We start from the raw sequence: 17,953 nt of genomic DNA on the forward strand, positions 1-17,953 counted from the left end.
TTTATTATTAGTTGTTGGCAACATTACGAGAAACACAGAAATGGGAAGGATAATTTCACAGATTCAAATAATATGTTGCTCCCAATATATAAATTTTCATGCATCATTTCTTCTAACAGCCTCAATGAAATGAGCACAGGCCAGCCTTTCTGTATTAGAAGCATGTAAGGCCATACAAATTTGCCTTTAAAATTCAGCTTACATACATATATTGGTGATGCACTTCTAATGGACAGGAATATGTGAATAGCACCCTCTATGGTCAAATACATATCATCTTTCGTTTGTTTCTTCTGATTTGGTTTTGTACAAAAGTTGAGTTCTTGGCACCAGCATTCTACCCACAGACTTACTCTGGACAAAAATATGATAATTGTCAGTGATCCGGGGGTCAAATTTGGATGGATGAAGATTCCAATCAGCTGCAAATACCGAAAAAAAGCACTAAAATTATTACCAAAGTCAAAAAGGACTGATATAGATATATACAGCAATAGTGGCTGTGACTGCAGGGTTGTCCTAGCAAATACTTTGCAATAAATACTGAGTCAATGAATATTAATTAAAGTAATTTTCACTTGGGTCCTAGCGACTCTTTTCAATATTTTATGTACATGCAATACTGGTTTTATCATATATGACCTCTAAAGGTAACACATCCTGGCACTTTTGATGTGTATTATCTTATAACAACAATACGGTAATTTTATTTGTCATCACACACTTTGGACAAGCAGTTGTCACATGGGCTGAGACAAATCCTGTTGTTATATCCTATCTGGTGTTTCGAACACCCCTACAAGATGAGAGATCATCACATGGTATGAGTTAATCCCTTCAAGTAAGTAATGTCTTCCACTTTGACCTCACACATCATTCAGTCAGATGTGTTCATGTCGTAAAGGTCTCATGCCACTAATTAACCAATGGCTGCTCGTAGCCCTCAATTTAAATGCCTAGCAAGAACCAATGAAATTTTTTAAATATTATTTTTCTCAGGTGCTCCCTGTTTGAGGGCGTAATTACCTGGGTCAGAGGTGAGACCAACATGTGGTCTTTTGTTTACTACTTAGCGGCTGTGTACCTGTGGGTTTATTCTGTGTGTTAATGGATGTTCTAATCTTGGTGTTTTTCCAGTGATTTCTCTTGGTGCAATCCAAATACAGTAGGTGTGTCTTGTTTACCTGAGATTTGCAAGAGTTTGAGCTGGCCAACATGTTAGTTTTTTTCCTATGGTTGATTACTGGCATGTTGATTTCCCATTTTTGAGCCATATTTTCAACTTTCTTTGTCATTTTCCAACTTACCAGTGCCTTTCACAAGACCAATGAGTTCTCTCACAGCGGACCCATAGTCTGAAACAAATCACATCAGTACAAATAGAACTTACAGAAACTTTGTCCAAGTAAATATATATTACATTCTATTATTATACACATGTCACTGTAACGCCATAAGTTACAGCGTGCCGTAATTTTGCGGTATTTTACGGGGTATTTTCATACTACCATATTAGGAAATGCGAATTCCAAATATGGAATAATTACGCGCGTAAGCGTCCTCTAATAATAAAAACAAACATGGCTGCTACCAGGATTTGACCAGACTCCATACAAAGAAGTTCGCTGATTCTGTTCTAAACTTTTTGGATTTCAGCATTCCCATGATGTATCCTTGGAAGGAAAAGATGTATAATAATAAGGTTATTACGAAGATACCTCAAAGTATGCACTCTGACAGTACGCTGTCGCATCGACCTCTGCGCGTTGGTCAATACTGCTGCTGTACTGTCTTCGTGCATATTTTGAGGTATCTTCGTAATAACCTTATAATATTCTAGTATACATTTAATGAATACTAACAAAATTAAGTAATGTTATTGCAGCTGTCGCAAACCTATATTTAACAATTGCAAAATTATCAGTATTAATGACAGTGAAAAATCTTTTATAAAGGAATAGAAATTTGAAAAAAAAAATGACCCACAAAATAAGATAAATTATGGCTTACATATATGTTGGGTTTTCTTATCTCGTAGCAGTATCTTTTTTGTTGCACAGATAGTCTCAGCCTGCAGAGAAAGATTCATTTCAATCAATCACTTGTAAACACCAAGACTGTGCAAGGATTTGATAACCAGGGAGGCTAGTCCGGTCAACAATAACTTGAATCAGTGACTTATTGCTCCTTGAACGAATTGTACATTAGGTGATAGCATGAGAGAATATAAATTTAATAAATAATATTAAATTTATAGTAGCCAACTTTTGAAGTAGATATCCAGTATATTTCCGTTGAATTTTAGATTTTGCTAAAAAATTGATTGTAACTGTACACCATCACACTCTGAAGAGAGAATGAGCATACAGAATTGACAAGTCAGTTCTTATTTTCAGACCACCCATGCAAATCTCACAATAGAATACGATTAGATTCCAATTAGATTCTCACTCTTAATCTGGCTAGAATCTTATCACTGATAGATATTCCTGTGTCAATTTAATTGACATTTTTATTACACATCTTGTAAAACAGTATTCTTATTTATACTAATACTAATTCTAATATACTTGAAAAAGCGAATGAGTTTTAATAAATTATGAGCGGTATAGTACAAACTATTCAGAGATACTATAAAATGAAGAGGAAGAAACCTGTGTCCAGACATTTACATTATGGTCATTTGTATGCAAGATATTTTCAAAATAAATACACAAATATTTATTGAGTTCTTTAACTGCTAATCCATGCATCACCTTTCTGATCTGAATTTTTTACACACAGTGTCAGCAAAAATTGACCAAAAATAAACAGATACTTGCTAGATCAGATCAAAAATTCAGTATGGCATAGCAACATTTGAGCCAGATTACATTACATCAGCATGTATGAAACAAAGCTGAAGTTAGTATTGTAAAATTAAATATCTTCATGAAACTACATATTCTTCTAGATTCTCCTTGCTACTTCCTTGCATGTGATTGCTAAGCAACCAGCAATCCTGGAACTCATCTATTGAACATGTAGACCACATTCACATCATTTGAGTGAATATTATTGAACCTACCTTAGTATGGAGATAGTAGGCATTACCAACTATATATTTCTTTCCAGTTGCAAACTGAATAAACTCTTTAATAGGTCGTCTACTTTTCACCATAAATTCAATAAAATCACTTGATGGAGCAGTTTGAAGAGATGACAGATTCTCTTCAAAGGTAGGCTTCCTTGCTTGTTTTGGAACCAATCTTGGATAAAGCCGTCCACAAACCTGTTTTTGATTTGTGCATGGTGATTCAAGAGAAAATATGTGCAAGATTGTGGTGTCACTTTTTCACACATTAATCTTTACATGGCAAACAAGCAAGGCCAGGAAAATACAACAAAATTAGCGAAAAAAAACATAATTCCAGGCATTTTGTTATAAGGTGGTAGGTAAGACCATGGAAGGTACTAACGGAAGGAGCCACAACGCTATTGTTTTAGCTTTACCCTATGATTGTTTGTCAATATTTGTTCACAAACATTGATTCTTGTTAGCTCTTGGCATCTTCTTACAATGGGTTACGCTAATCATGAGCATTCGGTAATATTCAGAGCATGTTCGGTAGCAATAGACGAACTGCGCATGCACAAGATTGAAAATGACGTCGAGTTAGAATGTTGTTGTTTCCGGAGATCTTGGCGAATTTTAATGAAAAATTGGCAGATATAACTTTGATTGAAGAAGAACTGATGAACTATCGTGAATCTTTTTGTATTTGTAATGGTGATGAGACGTAATCAATGATTGCCTGTGACAATAACGTGGGTTTGACGCCTGAAACTGTTTGAAATTTTACTTTTTCAAGTATTAATTTCAAATACAAATGTACTGAAAAAAACGCATTTTACTGTGATGATAGAGTATACTTGTTGTTTTCGAATGCAGCACGCCCTCTCGTGCTGGAAATTAAGGTAAACACGACGACAATCACCAGCGGCTCTCTCACTCCCAACGACGGTGAGGAATAATCACACATTTACATAAATCGGCAGATTATTTTCTATATATATCTTGAACATATATTCACAAGAAATTATACTTGAATAATTACCAGTTGTTTGTATCGAGTTTTCCAGTCAGCAGCTCGGCCCAGATACGGTTTTGTTTTCCTGGATTTGCACAATATTTCAACTTTTTGTTTCCACACACTGTTGCAGCTTGCTATGTCTTTCCATCGGCTACACACTAACTCAGCTTGGCACAAGTTGTAGACGTGTAAATTTCGAAAGATCTCCAAAAGAACAACCTCGTCGCTCAAAACACCCGCCATATTTAGTGACGCTAAGCATTATGGGATCCAGCATGATTTGCATGTGAAAGGAAGTTAGTTTCAATCTATGGCCCGAAGCAGGCTCCCATTTTCACGGCCGAGCTTATCTTTTTGACGCCCAATTTTAAGATTTTCGTCAATTTTAGCAAAATGTAGTCGTTTTTTGGCGAAAATGTCATTTTAGGGGCCAACAATTACCCTTAGACATCGATATTTTCCCGATATTTTCGGGTCCCAAAATCCAGATGAGTACCCCCCAAGTTGCAGTATACTGTCTATGATTACAGTAACTTTGGTTATAATATATTTGTCAAAGTAACGTGAAAATTTCATAAAAACCGGATGGACATTCTTTCGTGGATAAAGTGGTCTAATTCAGCGCATATTTGAAACATAATGCGGTCTAGCACTTTAGCATATAGAATATATTTATAGCTGATGTAATCTATTTCAGCATGTTGCATTTGATAGCCTATGTGATCTACTTTAGCACATATAATATTATTTTAAAGTTTATTATCCCTTTACTTTTCTATTTTACTTGACTACGTTCATCTTCTATAGAAAGAATTATGTCAATAAAGTCATCTTATTTTATAATATACTTATATCTAATGTGTTTAACTTTATCACATGATATATTTTCTAGCTAATGTGATAAGTTGCATGGCTAATATGGTCTACTTTAGCACATGATATATTTTCTAGCTAATGTGATAAATTGCATGGCTAATATGGTCTACTTTAGCACATAATATATTTTCTAGCTAATGTGATAAATTGCATGGCTAGTGTGGTCTACTTTAGCACATGATATATTTTCTAGCTAATGTGATAAATTGCATGGCTAATATGGTCTACTTTATCACATGATATATTTTCTAGCTAATGTGATAAATTGCATGGCTAATATGGTCTACTTTAGCACATGATATATTTTCTAGCTAATGTGATAAATTGCATGGCTAATATGGTCTACTTTAGCACATGATATATTTTCTAGCTAATGTGATAAATTGCATGGCTAATGTGGTCTACTTTAGCACATGATATATTTTCTAGCTAATGTGATAAATTGCATGGCTAGTGTGGTCTACTTTAGCACATGATATATTTTCTAGCTAATGTGATAAATTGCATGGCTAATATGGTCTACTTTAGCACATGATATATTTTCTAGCTAATGTGATAAATTGCATGGCTAGTGTGGTCTACTTCAGCACATGATATATTTTCTAGCTAATGTGATAAATTGCATGGCTAATATGGTCTACTTTAGCACATGATATATTTTTAGCTAATGTGATAAATTGCATGGCTAATATGGTCTACTTTAGCACATGATATATTTTCTAGCTAATGTGATAAATTGCATGGCTAATATGGTCTACTTTAGCACATGATATATTTTCTAGCTAATGTGATAAATTGCATGGCTAGTGTGGTCTACTTTAGCACATGATATATTTTCTAGCTAATGTGATAAATTGCATGGCTAATATGGTCTACTTTAGCACATGATTTATTTTCTAGCTAATGTGATAAATTGCATGGCTAATATGGTCTACTTTAGTACATGATATATTTTATATATAATGGGATCTACTTTTTTAGCATATATATATATATATAACCAGAGGTACATTACTTGGGGGTTTGCAACGCACATAGTATGGTGACATCATTCCAAGATCCCATTCAAGTCTCATCTCGTAGATAGCGAGACTGATGCTCCTACCTTCTGACATGACAAAGGCGGTTTGTAATAAAACAATGAAACATGTATTACCACATTCATAGTGAAAAAATGGAATAAATCTAAAAATGTACAGAAAATATAGTTATCGTAATTCGCCATATCGTGAACAGCTATTTTGATCCACCTGGACATCCCAGTATCCTAGTCACCTCGGGCATGCGCATTCGCATTTTTCTGAGTTGGAACGCTTATGCGAGAGCGAGATTGAAACGGGATCTTGGTATCGTGTCACCATAGTTGCAAACCCCAAGTAATGTACCTCTGATTTAACATACTACTTTATCATATGTTACATTTAAAGCTAGTGCGATCAACTTCAGTATATCATATAATTATAGCTATAGTGGTCTACGAGTATTCTTATTATATGTATAGATATTACTACTACTACTGCTATTATTATTGTTTACGACTGAATTGAAATTCGCTGGTAGTTGCTTCACGATTCTATTTGAAACAAAATTACAGGACTGTTTTAAACATCAATGATTTACGGCAAGCCATCCGTTTATCCTCAGACTTTTTTTTTTATTACTATGAGCTCCTGCATACTGCGTAATTATTTTAATTTCAAATACAATGGTGTAGTTGACTTTGAAGTTCAGAAAGAGGGGGGGGGCTAAATGGAAATTTACCCATCCTTATTAAAAATATATGTATTATTTTGTCTGTGTCTGTGTCTGTATCGCTTGCAGTTTCAGTGGTTATCCGACTAGCTGGCATTATAGAAGTATCACTACCCTGTTGTCTTGTTGGCGATTCGTGACTTGCTAGCATGTTTCATATTCAGTATTTAATTTTATTTTTTTTAATGTATTACATGAAATTCTGACATTTGATTATTTCAGATAGTATTCGCCCCACCCAATAACCGCAGTTTGGGTGATTAGTTTTATTTTTGAATGTTTAATTTCAGATAAAAAAATATCTTCGTTGGTGTATGTTTTTATGGTATTCCACGATCATAGTGAATGATGGCCAAACGTGTTGGGAATAAAGTATTTACGATATTTTACATTCAGAGATTTCTCGAATAGTGGTAACCTACTATGTCTGTATTCGAAATACGTTTATTGAAGCTCGTCATCGTGCGCTGTAGTACGGTCGGGGATACTTAGTTTTTAACAATGCATATTCTGAAATACGGAGTGTAAAACAAACATGTAATATACAACTGATATACTCTATTTGATTACTTGATTAGTATCAAGATTACGATTGTTGTCATTTACTACGGTAGAATACAAAACGTTCTACTGAATGAAACAATTTATTTGGTGTTGATTGTTCGAAAGTAGACCGAACTAGCATACCGGTGTCCATGATAGTAAATCATAAGCACACGGCTTCGAAACTTAAAAAACTTACAAACTTGATATAACGAGTATGCTGTTTTGGTCTATTATCGAATATTCAATGTCAAATAAATTGTTATCTTTGATACTGTATATACTTATTTTGCTATCCCACACTGGGAAATGATGGCCAAAATGTAGCATATCAGTCGGTAGTGATTGACTGTATCGTGCCGTTTTCGTAGTTTTTATCATAAATTTACACCTCGTATTTCAGAATTCAGATTATAATTTTAATTACTGAATATGAAGAGGAGGTACGTGCACGCTGTTCGGAACTCGTTTGGTCTCATTTATCACACATTTGGATTATTGATGCTGGTGATGACACGATAAATATAACATGGAGTCCTGTATCTACGCGTATGCATTCAAACAAAATGTTTTGGTTTACGACAAAGCACAAATTAAATATAACTATCAACAAATAACATAAACAAAATAAACCCAAAGTGTTATATCCATGTTTTTGTTTATTTAAACTGCTACAGTCGTCGCTCCGCGTTCTGTTTGATATGGGGCTCCATAGCAATTTATACAAAACGTGTAAATTACGTTAACTTTTTTTTCATGAAAGTCGACTGGAGAGTTACATCAACATTTCTATGAATGAGTGACGGGTGTATTGTATACATATAGTTTCTGAAAGCGCTAATTATTATATAGATGAAGAATATTGAAATATTTCCAGACTTCAATTATAATATTTCTATATCCAATGATGGCGATTTCCGTCACAAAGATTCTGCATTGTGTTTTAAATAGGTTCTGGAATAAACGATACCACTACTATAAGAAACATTGCTTTATTGTCTCTGGATAAAATAACAAAATCACACTTTTTATAGTCAAACTTTTGAAATGAATACGTCACATTGAACTTGACTGAAATTACAACTCCTTCTGCACACCGTTGTCGTTGTTCGGGTTGAAGGTTGTGAACTTGGTCCGGATTCATGTGAGGGCGCTCTCCAGTACACATACCATGCATGTTTCACTGGAGGCCGGGAGCACGTTTCATTAAATACGTACGAAAAATAGTTTCAATAAATTAAACAGATAATTCGTTATAAAAAGATAAAATTCAACTTAAGTTCAATAAATATCAGTATATATTATATAAATAAAAACTTTTCTTTAAAAAAAAAACATTCAAATATCAAACTGTAATATTTCCGATGTTCTCATTTTTTCTGATATGTCGTACTTTTGTCTATGAACAACTGAGGGGTTTTAGAACTCTCTCGTGTTACATAAAGAAAAAAATGTGGAAGGGGCAATAGTTTGTCCACATTCTTTACATGCAGTTCATTTGCATATTGAAAGTCACCAGCACTTTACGTGATCATTTCTAACCAATCAAAGAGTTCCATCCCAAGTTCTAAATGGAATTATATTCAGTGCTTGTGCTGAGCCGTCAGTTGCGTGTACCCCCAGTCAGAGGACATGTTGCATGCTGGAAACTGGTAGTGAGGAGGGCGAGTGAAAGAGGCAGTGGTGACTGGTGGGTGAAAGTGTAACATTGTCGGAGGCATCAGGACCGGCCCACAGGTGGTGATCGGTAAATCCGGTCGGCTGAAAGTGCGGTGGTGAGCGTAACTGTTGTCAGATGTCGTCAAATTTGTCGTCATTGAGGGGCTCAGTTTGGTCATCGCAGGAACCTCGCACATTTTCTTCGCTGGTGGCGCTATCACATCGTTCGTGTGTTTCATGGCGGGTGACGTGGCTACGTTGCCAGAAATTGTTCCAGGTATAGGTGACGTCACTGTGCAGGGATGTGACATCATCGTGGTTGCACCGTTCATATTCACAGACTGAGCAAGTTTATCGTTGTCGCCTGAAATACAGAAAATAAATTCGTTAGATAACAGTTAATTTGTATGTAAGAACAAAATAAGTTACCGCTTACCACACTAACTATTGTGGAGATGATTGTCGCATTTGAAAACGAGGTTGGCTGGCGGGTTTTGTGAGGAGGACAGAAATGTGCATGGTGACTGAATGATGTGAAAGAACAGAAATGGGTGAATAACAAAATTATTGTTGGGACTATGTCAATAAAATATTTGCACAAAAAATTTTTTCAATCCCAGTTTTAAATTGTATTTCCCTACCAAATCGAATACATTGCAACGTTCCTGTGTCCCTTACAAATTATTTTTCATAAAACTGGAAACTCACGGCAAATATATTGTAACTACAACGTACGAACTGGATTTGTCTAGTCATGTGGCCCTCGTGTTTGATCATGCATGTAACATTTTTGAAACCCGACTTTGAACTGAAATGGCTTGCACGTTTGGATTTTTATGCACGTTAGGCATTTTGTAAACGTGCACATTTGGCATTTTTGAAGTGCATTTTTAAAAATTAAAAATGGTAAATCGTCTTGTTATGGCCACGGATGTCTAATTGTACCCTCGTGTAGCCCTGGTGGTACTATTTTACCGAGTCCGTATAAGACTAAGAATACGTCGCATTCGTCATAGTTATCAGCACTGGCAATCGTGCAGTTCACGCGATTGTCCAAATCGTTGATTTACGTAGCTAACAAGCCTCGGAAAAAAAAACTCTCATTATTAGACTATATTCTCACGCTAAACCAAGGCAAGGTCTAGTTTACGACATGCCATATGCCGTTATTTTAGCGTCCCGTTAAAGAACTGCAGCCGCCTGTGGTTATTATAAGCTAATCTATGATCTTTAAGTGACCATTTAAGGTTAATATAAAGTCAAATTCGATACGGTACATGAGCAGGCAAATCCAATGTCAATGTGCCTATCAACATTGATAATAAAAAATGTAATTGAATTTAGGAATAATAATTTCAGTTGAGTTTGAAATATTGTACTACTCGTAAACTTTTTCGGGAACAGTAGATGCGAACATGCAAATCACAACACATCGTATACAAACCATTAGTCTTTTTTATATTAATTCTAGAGATCGCATTTTAGAAGCTGTTTATTTATTTATTTATTTATTTATTTATTTATTTATTTATTTATTTATTTATTTATTTATTTATTTATTTATTTATTTATTTATTTATTTATTTATTTATTTATTTATTTATTTATTTATTTATTTATTTATTTATTTATTTATTTATTTATTTATTTATTTATTTATTTATTTATTTATTTATTTATTTATTTATTTATTTATTTATTTATTTATTTATTTATTTATTTATTTATTTATTTATTTATTTATTTATTTATTTATTTATTTATTTATTTATTTATTTATTTATTTATTTATTATCCGAAAGGCAGTAATCGCAAAAAGAAATCGTGGCGCTGTGTCACCTCATCAAGTAGCGAGAGTCAATTGTTTGAAGGGGTCCTGTAAGCACGCGGGGCAATATATAAACACGGACAATGCATCAAAGACCAATATTGATCAGATTAACAAATTGATATCGAGTGTTGTTTATCTTAGTACGAGCGGAGCGATAAAAAAAACAGCAATGAAACCACATAATTATCGTCAGCACATACGCATGCCACCTGCAACAGTGACAATCACTGAATCTCACCGATAGCGCTGTAGATATGAAAATCTTAAAATCAGTTTAAACGGTGAGTTATGAGATTAAACGGGGTCAACTCGTATATTTTAATATTATATTGAACATTGAAAAAAACGGTCGTAGATCGCTGCGTAGTTTTTAACACGCATCGCTCCACCTGCCCGAATCACCAGAAAGTGTCGTATATAAACGGCCTCCGGGCGCGTTCACTTTTTGTTTTCTATACTTAGCATCTTCATTTGCATTGAAAGAAATTCATTGACGATTTTAGCGATCTTTTCTTACTCACTGGTGCCTCATTGAGCCCAAACTGGTTGACAATGTCTGTTCATCGCTATTACCAATTGTGACATTTCAATATAAAAGTCTCCGTCTTGTCACAGAGCCGTTTTGCCATTGATTAGAAAGGGCATATTAACTTAATTTAATTACATGACGGCGAGCCGTGTTTGGGGAAAACACGCCGTGCACCCCTTCTGCCACCGTTCTTTATATAGCTACATTTCACCAATCTGTTTGCAAGTACTTCCTAAATTGTCGGTGCATGAGGTCGTGCCTTTGTCTATTTTTTTTTTCTTTTGCCGGGGGGAAATAATCACTACTGCCATTAACGAGTCCGCGACGCATCGAGGACCGGGGTTGGTCAAGGGTAAAGCGAGGCTTTGTCAGGACGAGACATCCAATATGACATTGATTTCATCTGTCCTTTTTTTCACCATATGAATATAATTATAAGTATTGTGTTGCACGTCAACGAGAGTACATCAATGGATAATAAAGATGCCGGCATTCTGATTGAAATTTTAAATACGACGAGAAAGGCCTATTCATAAGTTGACTCCAAAAAATATCAAGCAAAACACCACGAGAAACTGCACCATTGTGAAACCAGACTTGTCAGTCTAGAGATGAAAACCGAGCCGTCTAAAACATAATGTTATTGTATGGGACGTATCCAGCATACAGGTGTAGGGTACAGTCATAGTGCAAAATAATAAACTTTTTCACTTAAGAACGTCATATTCTCGATCGAGTTTTAAGTGTGTTCCACTGATTCGAAGATAAAGTTCGCATTTTTACAGAATATGTAGTCTTTAAAAATGTATCTCAAATTCTGACCAATAATAAAAATGTATAAGACCCTAATTCAAATACAAGCATAGACTATTTCATGGGGTGTGGAGTGAATGAATGAACGAATGAACGAACGAATGAATGAATGAATGAATGAATGAATGAACTTAGTTTGGGATCAATACGAAAACAAAAGTGGAATTTTTTTCCGTACACACCTTTCATGACAGTAGTCCAGGCATGAGACTCGTCCACCGACCGCTTTCTCTTCAGACCACCGTTAAGTCGTTTGTCGTCGCCGGTAAGGGAGGCGCAGGATGTCTGCATGGCCGCCGGTGACATTGCCATAGTGGTTGAGGTAGGCAACGGCGTGTTGATGAACGACGAAGAGCTGAGAGGCGAAGTCACAATCTGCTGCTGTTGTTGGTTCAGAATGTCTTCGATAGAGTGGGACCTGTTGACGCCACCGTGTATGCCATGAAGACGTGACATTGCCAGTGTATGGTCGGTCGGTTTCTGTGGAGTCGGTGCGGGGAGTGTTTGAAGAACTGGAGGCAACTGACTGTGAATCAAGTCCTGCAAAATAATGCACAGATACACAAACACCTGTTTAAAAATATTGTAATTAACTTTAAAGATGACAGTACATATAACAGATTGTTTGCAGGGTTCGTAGTGGACGTATCAACAATCTACTGGTAGAATTTTGATTATTGTGGTGTTCACGTCACAAATAAATCCACAAAATGAGCGACTTTATTTTGAATTTCTTCTAACTGAAAAATTACATAGCTGTCACTCAGTAAATCCTATCGGGACTATGTCGTACTGAATTTAACCTGTCTATTTATTAATAATTATTGTCAAATATTTCAAGTTGGTGTCAAGTTCCAGTTTTCTGCCGGAGAGGACATCACGCAACGGTTTGCCAAATAGTTGCCTTAATTGATTGATTAGTTGACTTATTGATTGATTGATTTCGCATGTCTTCTTACCTTATCGCCTATGCTATTAGTACTGTTACGTAATATACGGTTGATGGAACTGACGCTAGGAATTGTATTTTCATCGCAAACTCTTTCTTGCAACAATTTGTCACGGATTTCCCAAGCAAAGATTGAGGGGTTTTCTTGTTTGTACTGTAATATCTTCTTTACAACTAACGGGGTCGCAACCTGAAAATTTATAGAAAGAAAAAAAAAGGTGTCTTGTTTATGTCTGGTCGTGCTCAGAATCAAACAACGAAACGTGACCATAAATTACTTATATTCAATGCAACTGTTTTCGATCACGTGCTCACTGACACGATTGCAATTTGATTTAAACGCGATATCTTTCCGTCAGTCGAAACTGGACTTGACATGTGATTTTTTTCTGGATTGGACAGTCGGTGTATTGTCAATTATAAAAGTCGAATAATGTGCGCAGTTTGCATTACAAATCGAAAAATCAATGAATTTCGATGAAAGGTATTTAAATTTATCTTCCTAAGCCATGGAGCTTAAACAATCACAGCATAATAGAAAATAAGCGACTTGTATTATTCTTCTGAGGGCCTGCAGGAGGGGGGGGGGGGCTCACGACATTACGCAGTTATATGAGGGTTAAAACGATTAATTTATGATGCATCGTGTGCCCTACCTTAGGCTTACTTCCTCCAATATTTCCTGGTCGAATAGAACCAGTTTCATAATAACGCGTCAGTATTTTGCTCACACAGCCATGGGAGACGAGTAGCTGCCGGGAAATGTCGCAAGGTCTGACACCGAGATGGGCTAGTTCCACTATGCGTGCACGTATGAAATCAGGTAGCGGTCGTCCGTTGACAAAAACGCCCCCGAGTTGGTTGACTCCAGCTTGTCCTATAAATAGCATGTCGAAGGAAAAAAAGAAAGGAAAATAACAGTTTATATACTGTGAATCAAATAAACACGGCACAGGACCCCGCGTTGTAACGATGTAGACTTGGACACAGTTGAGAGAGTGATAGAGGATTTATGCGGTGAACGCATAGGGCAGCTGCATGTTTGTAACACAAAGCGTACAGAGACCAGTAGAAAGTTTGCTTGTGGTTTAGCAATTACTCGTCTGTCGGGGTCTGCAAGTTGTATCAACACCGTACGCAGATATAGTCTAAAACATATCAATGTACTGAATGCTATATACATTAACACAAATCATGGAATCTTTTGTTTAACGTCTCTTTGTAGCGACGCTCACAGTATTTGTTTTGTTAAAAGTTTACCAGAATCAGCCGATATTGTTCCGCGAACATTAAGAGAGAAGTTTGGTGCAGATTTTATCACTCCGCCATGATTTTTGATATTGTAATAAACGCCACGATAAGATCGACTGACTTGTGATATGAATACGTTATGCACCCCTTGGCTACTGCCACTTAACAAAATCCAAACAATTTTACTTGTTTTTTTTATCACGATTTCAAGTACTCATATTGCGCCAGTATTTTTCTTTTCTTAAAGGGGTCCCGTCCCATCACTACACTGAACGGATTTTAGCCCCAGGCAAGGTGGTCTGACAATGGTTGACTGTCGAACAAAGTCTGTTGCGTATTAGGCTTCCGTTTGAACAGCAGAAAAATAAGTCAGCTTTTCGGTCGAAATGATGAATAATAGAACAGTCTCAACCGGTACTTGTAATTTAGATTTATTGCTCAATTCTGAGTTTTCGGCACTAAATCAAGACATGGTTGTCCAACATATTTAACCATCTGTGTATTTAGTTATATCCCGAAAATCACCTCTTTTCCGTGAATGACCGATTTATTTGAGTAAACATGTCTCAACATTTGGAGATGTCGTTCCTTTTTTGTTGTTATTGAAAACGCTAATAAGCACAGGGTATAACAAATGAACAGACCAAACATAATTGAAACCATGGAAACCATGCGGGACAATGTCGCATCAAATCATTCATAGAAAATATGTTTGTATTTTTTCTAAGCAAAAGAAAAAAAAAAGGGTAAGATTGAAAATAACTTTGTGTTTTAAGGTCGCGGCTACAACCGTAAACATATCTCCCGAAACCCCAGAAATTAGCGTGTGTGTTGATATCGCCTTGCCTCATTTGCCTCGTTATGGATCAATGGAGCCTGACACAGGTTAAATTTAACACCGTGAAGCCGCAACATGTCAGCTCCCGATCCAGTCAACTATGCAACTACTGTTACGACTATAGTACTGATTCTTTTTAAACCGCGTTTAAATCCGTAGAAGTAGAAAAAATGGTATACAATTATGTTTATTATCGAATTTAAAAAAAACAACAACAAAAAAACGGATTTCATTAAAGCATAATTTGCATAATTTACAAATGTTTGAATTTTTTAAAATACACTTTAGGTTCAAAATTCAAACCAGATATTTTTATCGAATATCGTGATGTGTAAGGTGAATTGCAGCGATAACCAAATTCATTGAAAACAGTGGGCGATTATTATAGACAATCCAAGGATGACATATATTATACTACTGCCCTCTGGTGGCGAATATGTCAATTACCGTGATTTCACCATCTGTTAATACAGAGGTAATCAGTTTTTATTTTTCAATAAATTTCTTACCCGTATGCGGCATTATTGTAGCGTTTTCCTGGAGTGACAGTATCTTCAGCAAATTTCCTGCAGTTGAGAAAACACAGGGATAAACATCAATTACACGTCGTACATTGCTTTCATTCATAATCAATGAAGACGTCGCGTTTTTTTTTTTTTTTCACCGTCAATGCGTTGACAGGCCGAGTATAAGTAAGAATTAAATCACAGTTCCTCTCGCGCGCCAGTCGCAGACAATGCAACTACGAATCATAACAATAATACATCAACTAACAAATTGACAGGAAATCGAAGCAAAAACTGACAGGTTAAAATCAATGAATATTCTTTAAATTAAAAAAGGCGCTTAAACAAAACGAACAAGTGACTGAATCCACAAACGCAATGGTATTCGAATTGTGGTGGAACAGGTGCAAGCGAGAAATGCCGACTTCCTCTTAACAACGACAGTAGACAGAATTTGTTAACAGGGTGAATAACGATGGCAAGTTGATTAAAAACAAGACACGTGAAATTCTTAAATAATATTGCTAACGCAGCGTAAGCGTAGTAAAGCGAAGCTTTCTTTCCATGGTGGTCACGTACGAGGCTCTTAATACACTTAACCCCCGTGTCATTCTGTCTCAGGTCCACCGGTGCGCAAACAACATGAGGAAAATAAACACGGCACGCCGGTATATTAAACTTCTCATCATGATATTGAAAACCCACCACGCAATGATGCAGTCGAGAACTTAACGTGTACGAATTTATTCTATGGCGGCTGTGCTGGAGTCGCTGATGCGATAGTGTCCGTTGGAAGTGTCTGAGTTACTGGTATACCTCTACGTATAAGCGTCTTATACTTGTCGCTAACGCAATCGACCAATCACCGCGAGTCGCTCGTTACTTTGTACCCAATAAAGTATGAATGGCACTGACCAGTAGCACGCTTAGCGTAAACGCTGGGCGTGGCTGAACCTGTGTAAATGTTGGTATAGTCACTATATATGCACTTTAAACAAACAAAACAATCAGTATATAGTAGGTGCCAAGTTAAATGACAATAATAGATCTGTTCACTCAGATGGAAGAATAAACACAAACACTCCAAACTTAAAATACGCTATACTTTTGTCTTTAAACATTAAGTTATGTGTCACATCGCAGTATGAAAAAACAAGGTTCGACGTTCATTAATGTGATGAGGAACAACATATTGTCAACATCATCTACAAAACAGCAGAATCTATATTATCTCGCAAAATATAAAAAGTGGTATTGAAGATGATCGGTCTAGACAAGGCATTCATGTCGATTCCCCATCTGTACTTATATATATTCTAAACAGAATTAGGATCCTTTCAGAATAGATAACACCATCAAACGGTTAGGCCAAAGTTGTCAGCAATCAAATCGAATTGGTTACGCGATTCGTCTTAGCACATTGACCACGGTGAAAGACTGTCAGATAAGCATCGAGAATTCATACGCCAATGAACCACCATGAATTCACATTCACAAACATTGTTTTCATTGGATGACAGATGTTGTCAGGGCCGTTTTACTCGCGTTTAATTTTCAGTAGTATTTTTTTTTCAAAGTAGAAAATAACGAAAGACTAGTTCCATTTTTCGGAGTAGTTCACCATATGCAACCATCAGACTAGTAAGTAAGTGAATGCAACCATAACGCTGCACGGTATGGCCGAGTTCGACCATTGCGTATTTTCGCTGGCGGCCGGCACTCCGCGTCGTCGCAGTGTCATCGGTGCATATCGTGACCGATTCGGCGAAACTGGTCAAGTATTGAAATCCTTGAGTCAACGCGTGTCATCAAAAGAAGAAAATACATGCTGGCGATTTTTTTTTCTTTGAATTCGTCAAATAATAAAAGCAACTTTTCGCATAGAAAGTACAATAACATCCCCAGTTGACGGATGGCAGAAGATGAGAGGAAGAGCAAGAGTTGTTTTTTTCGACTTACCCGCAAGAGTAGTAGTTCCGCAGTATAGACTCAGACGTGACAGCGAGCGAGCAAGTGAGGTTCTTCCAAGCCGAACAAGCTTCGAATGTGAGCGTTCAAGTAATGCGCTCGATTAAGAAGCGGAGCACCTGCATCGATCCTTGTGGACCAGGCTTTTTAAACGGTCCACTGCGCATGCCCAATGAGGACCATGGGCGGATATCCGGAGTAGTGGCGAAGCAGTAATAAAGCACTTTTCATAGTTTTATGAACGGAACCAATAATGTGTTTCCACGCTTAGCCTTCATTATGTGACTTTTGGCTTTAATAATACATGTTTAGGTTTGGGATGATTGCAGCTGCCTTACTCCGATGAGCAATCTCAATGCGATGAT

At 36.4% G+C, this 17,953-nt stretch overlaps 2 protein-coding genes across 2 annotated transcripts; both read right to left on the bottom strand.

Annotated features, from left to right (window-relative positions):
- Window positions 1-192: 192 nt before the first annotated feature.
- Window positions 193-4,327, bottom strand: LOC102805915 (uncharacterized). Its single transcript, XM_006823463.3, has 5 exons — window positions 4,098-4,327; window positions 3,068-3,271; window positions 2,011-2,071; window positions 1,308-1,355; window positions 193-422 (listed from the first exon to the last, which is right to left on the bottom strand). Exons 1-5 carry the CDS (start codon window positions 4,314-4,316, stop codon window positions 274-276), a joined length of 681 nt encoding a protein of 226 aa, XP_006823526.2. The 5' UTR covers window positions 4,317-4,327; the 3' UTR covers window positions 193-273.
- A 4,107-nt stretch (window positions 4,328-8,434) lies between these two features.
- Poxn (pox-neuro) lies at window positions 8,435-17,644 on the bottom strand. Its single transcript, NM_001164921.1, is given in 6 exon segments — window positions 8,435-9,267; window positions 12,259-12,616; window positions 13,036-13,215; window positions 13,682-13,902; window positions 15,624-15,680; window positions 17,580-17,644. Coding segments are annotated over 5 exon segments (1,212 nt in total). The 5' UTR covers window positions 15,637-15,680; window positions 17,580-17,644; the 3' UTR covers window positions 8,435-8,827.
- Window positions 17,645-17,953: the final 309 nt, after the last annotated feature.

This window comes from Saccoglossus kowalevskii, chromosome 3, assembly GCF_978046115.1.
Source record: "Saccoglossus kowalevskii chromosome 3, keSacKowa6.1, whole genome shotgun sequence".
NCBI lineage: Eukaryota > Metazoa > Hemichordata > Enteropneusta > Harrimaniidae > Saccoglossus > Saccoglossus kowalevskii.

Excerpts from the sequence above, each read along its gene's own strand:
- LOC102805915 (XM_006823463.3), bottom strand. The coding sequence starts at position 4,316 with ATGGCGGGTGTTTTGAGCGACGAGGTTGTTCTTTTGGAGATCTTTCGA. Across the intron at positions 3,272-4,097 it reads AAACTCGATACAAACAACTG|GTTTGTGGACGGCTTTATCC; the intron begins GTAATTATTCAA and ends AATCAAAAACAG. Across the intron at positions 1,356-2,010 it reads TAAGAAAACCCAACATATAT|ACTATGGGTCCGCTGTGAGA; the intron begins GTAAGCCATAAT and ends GATTTGTTTCAG.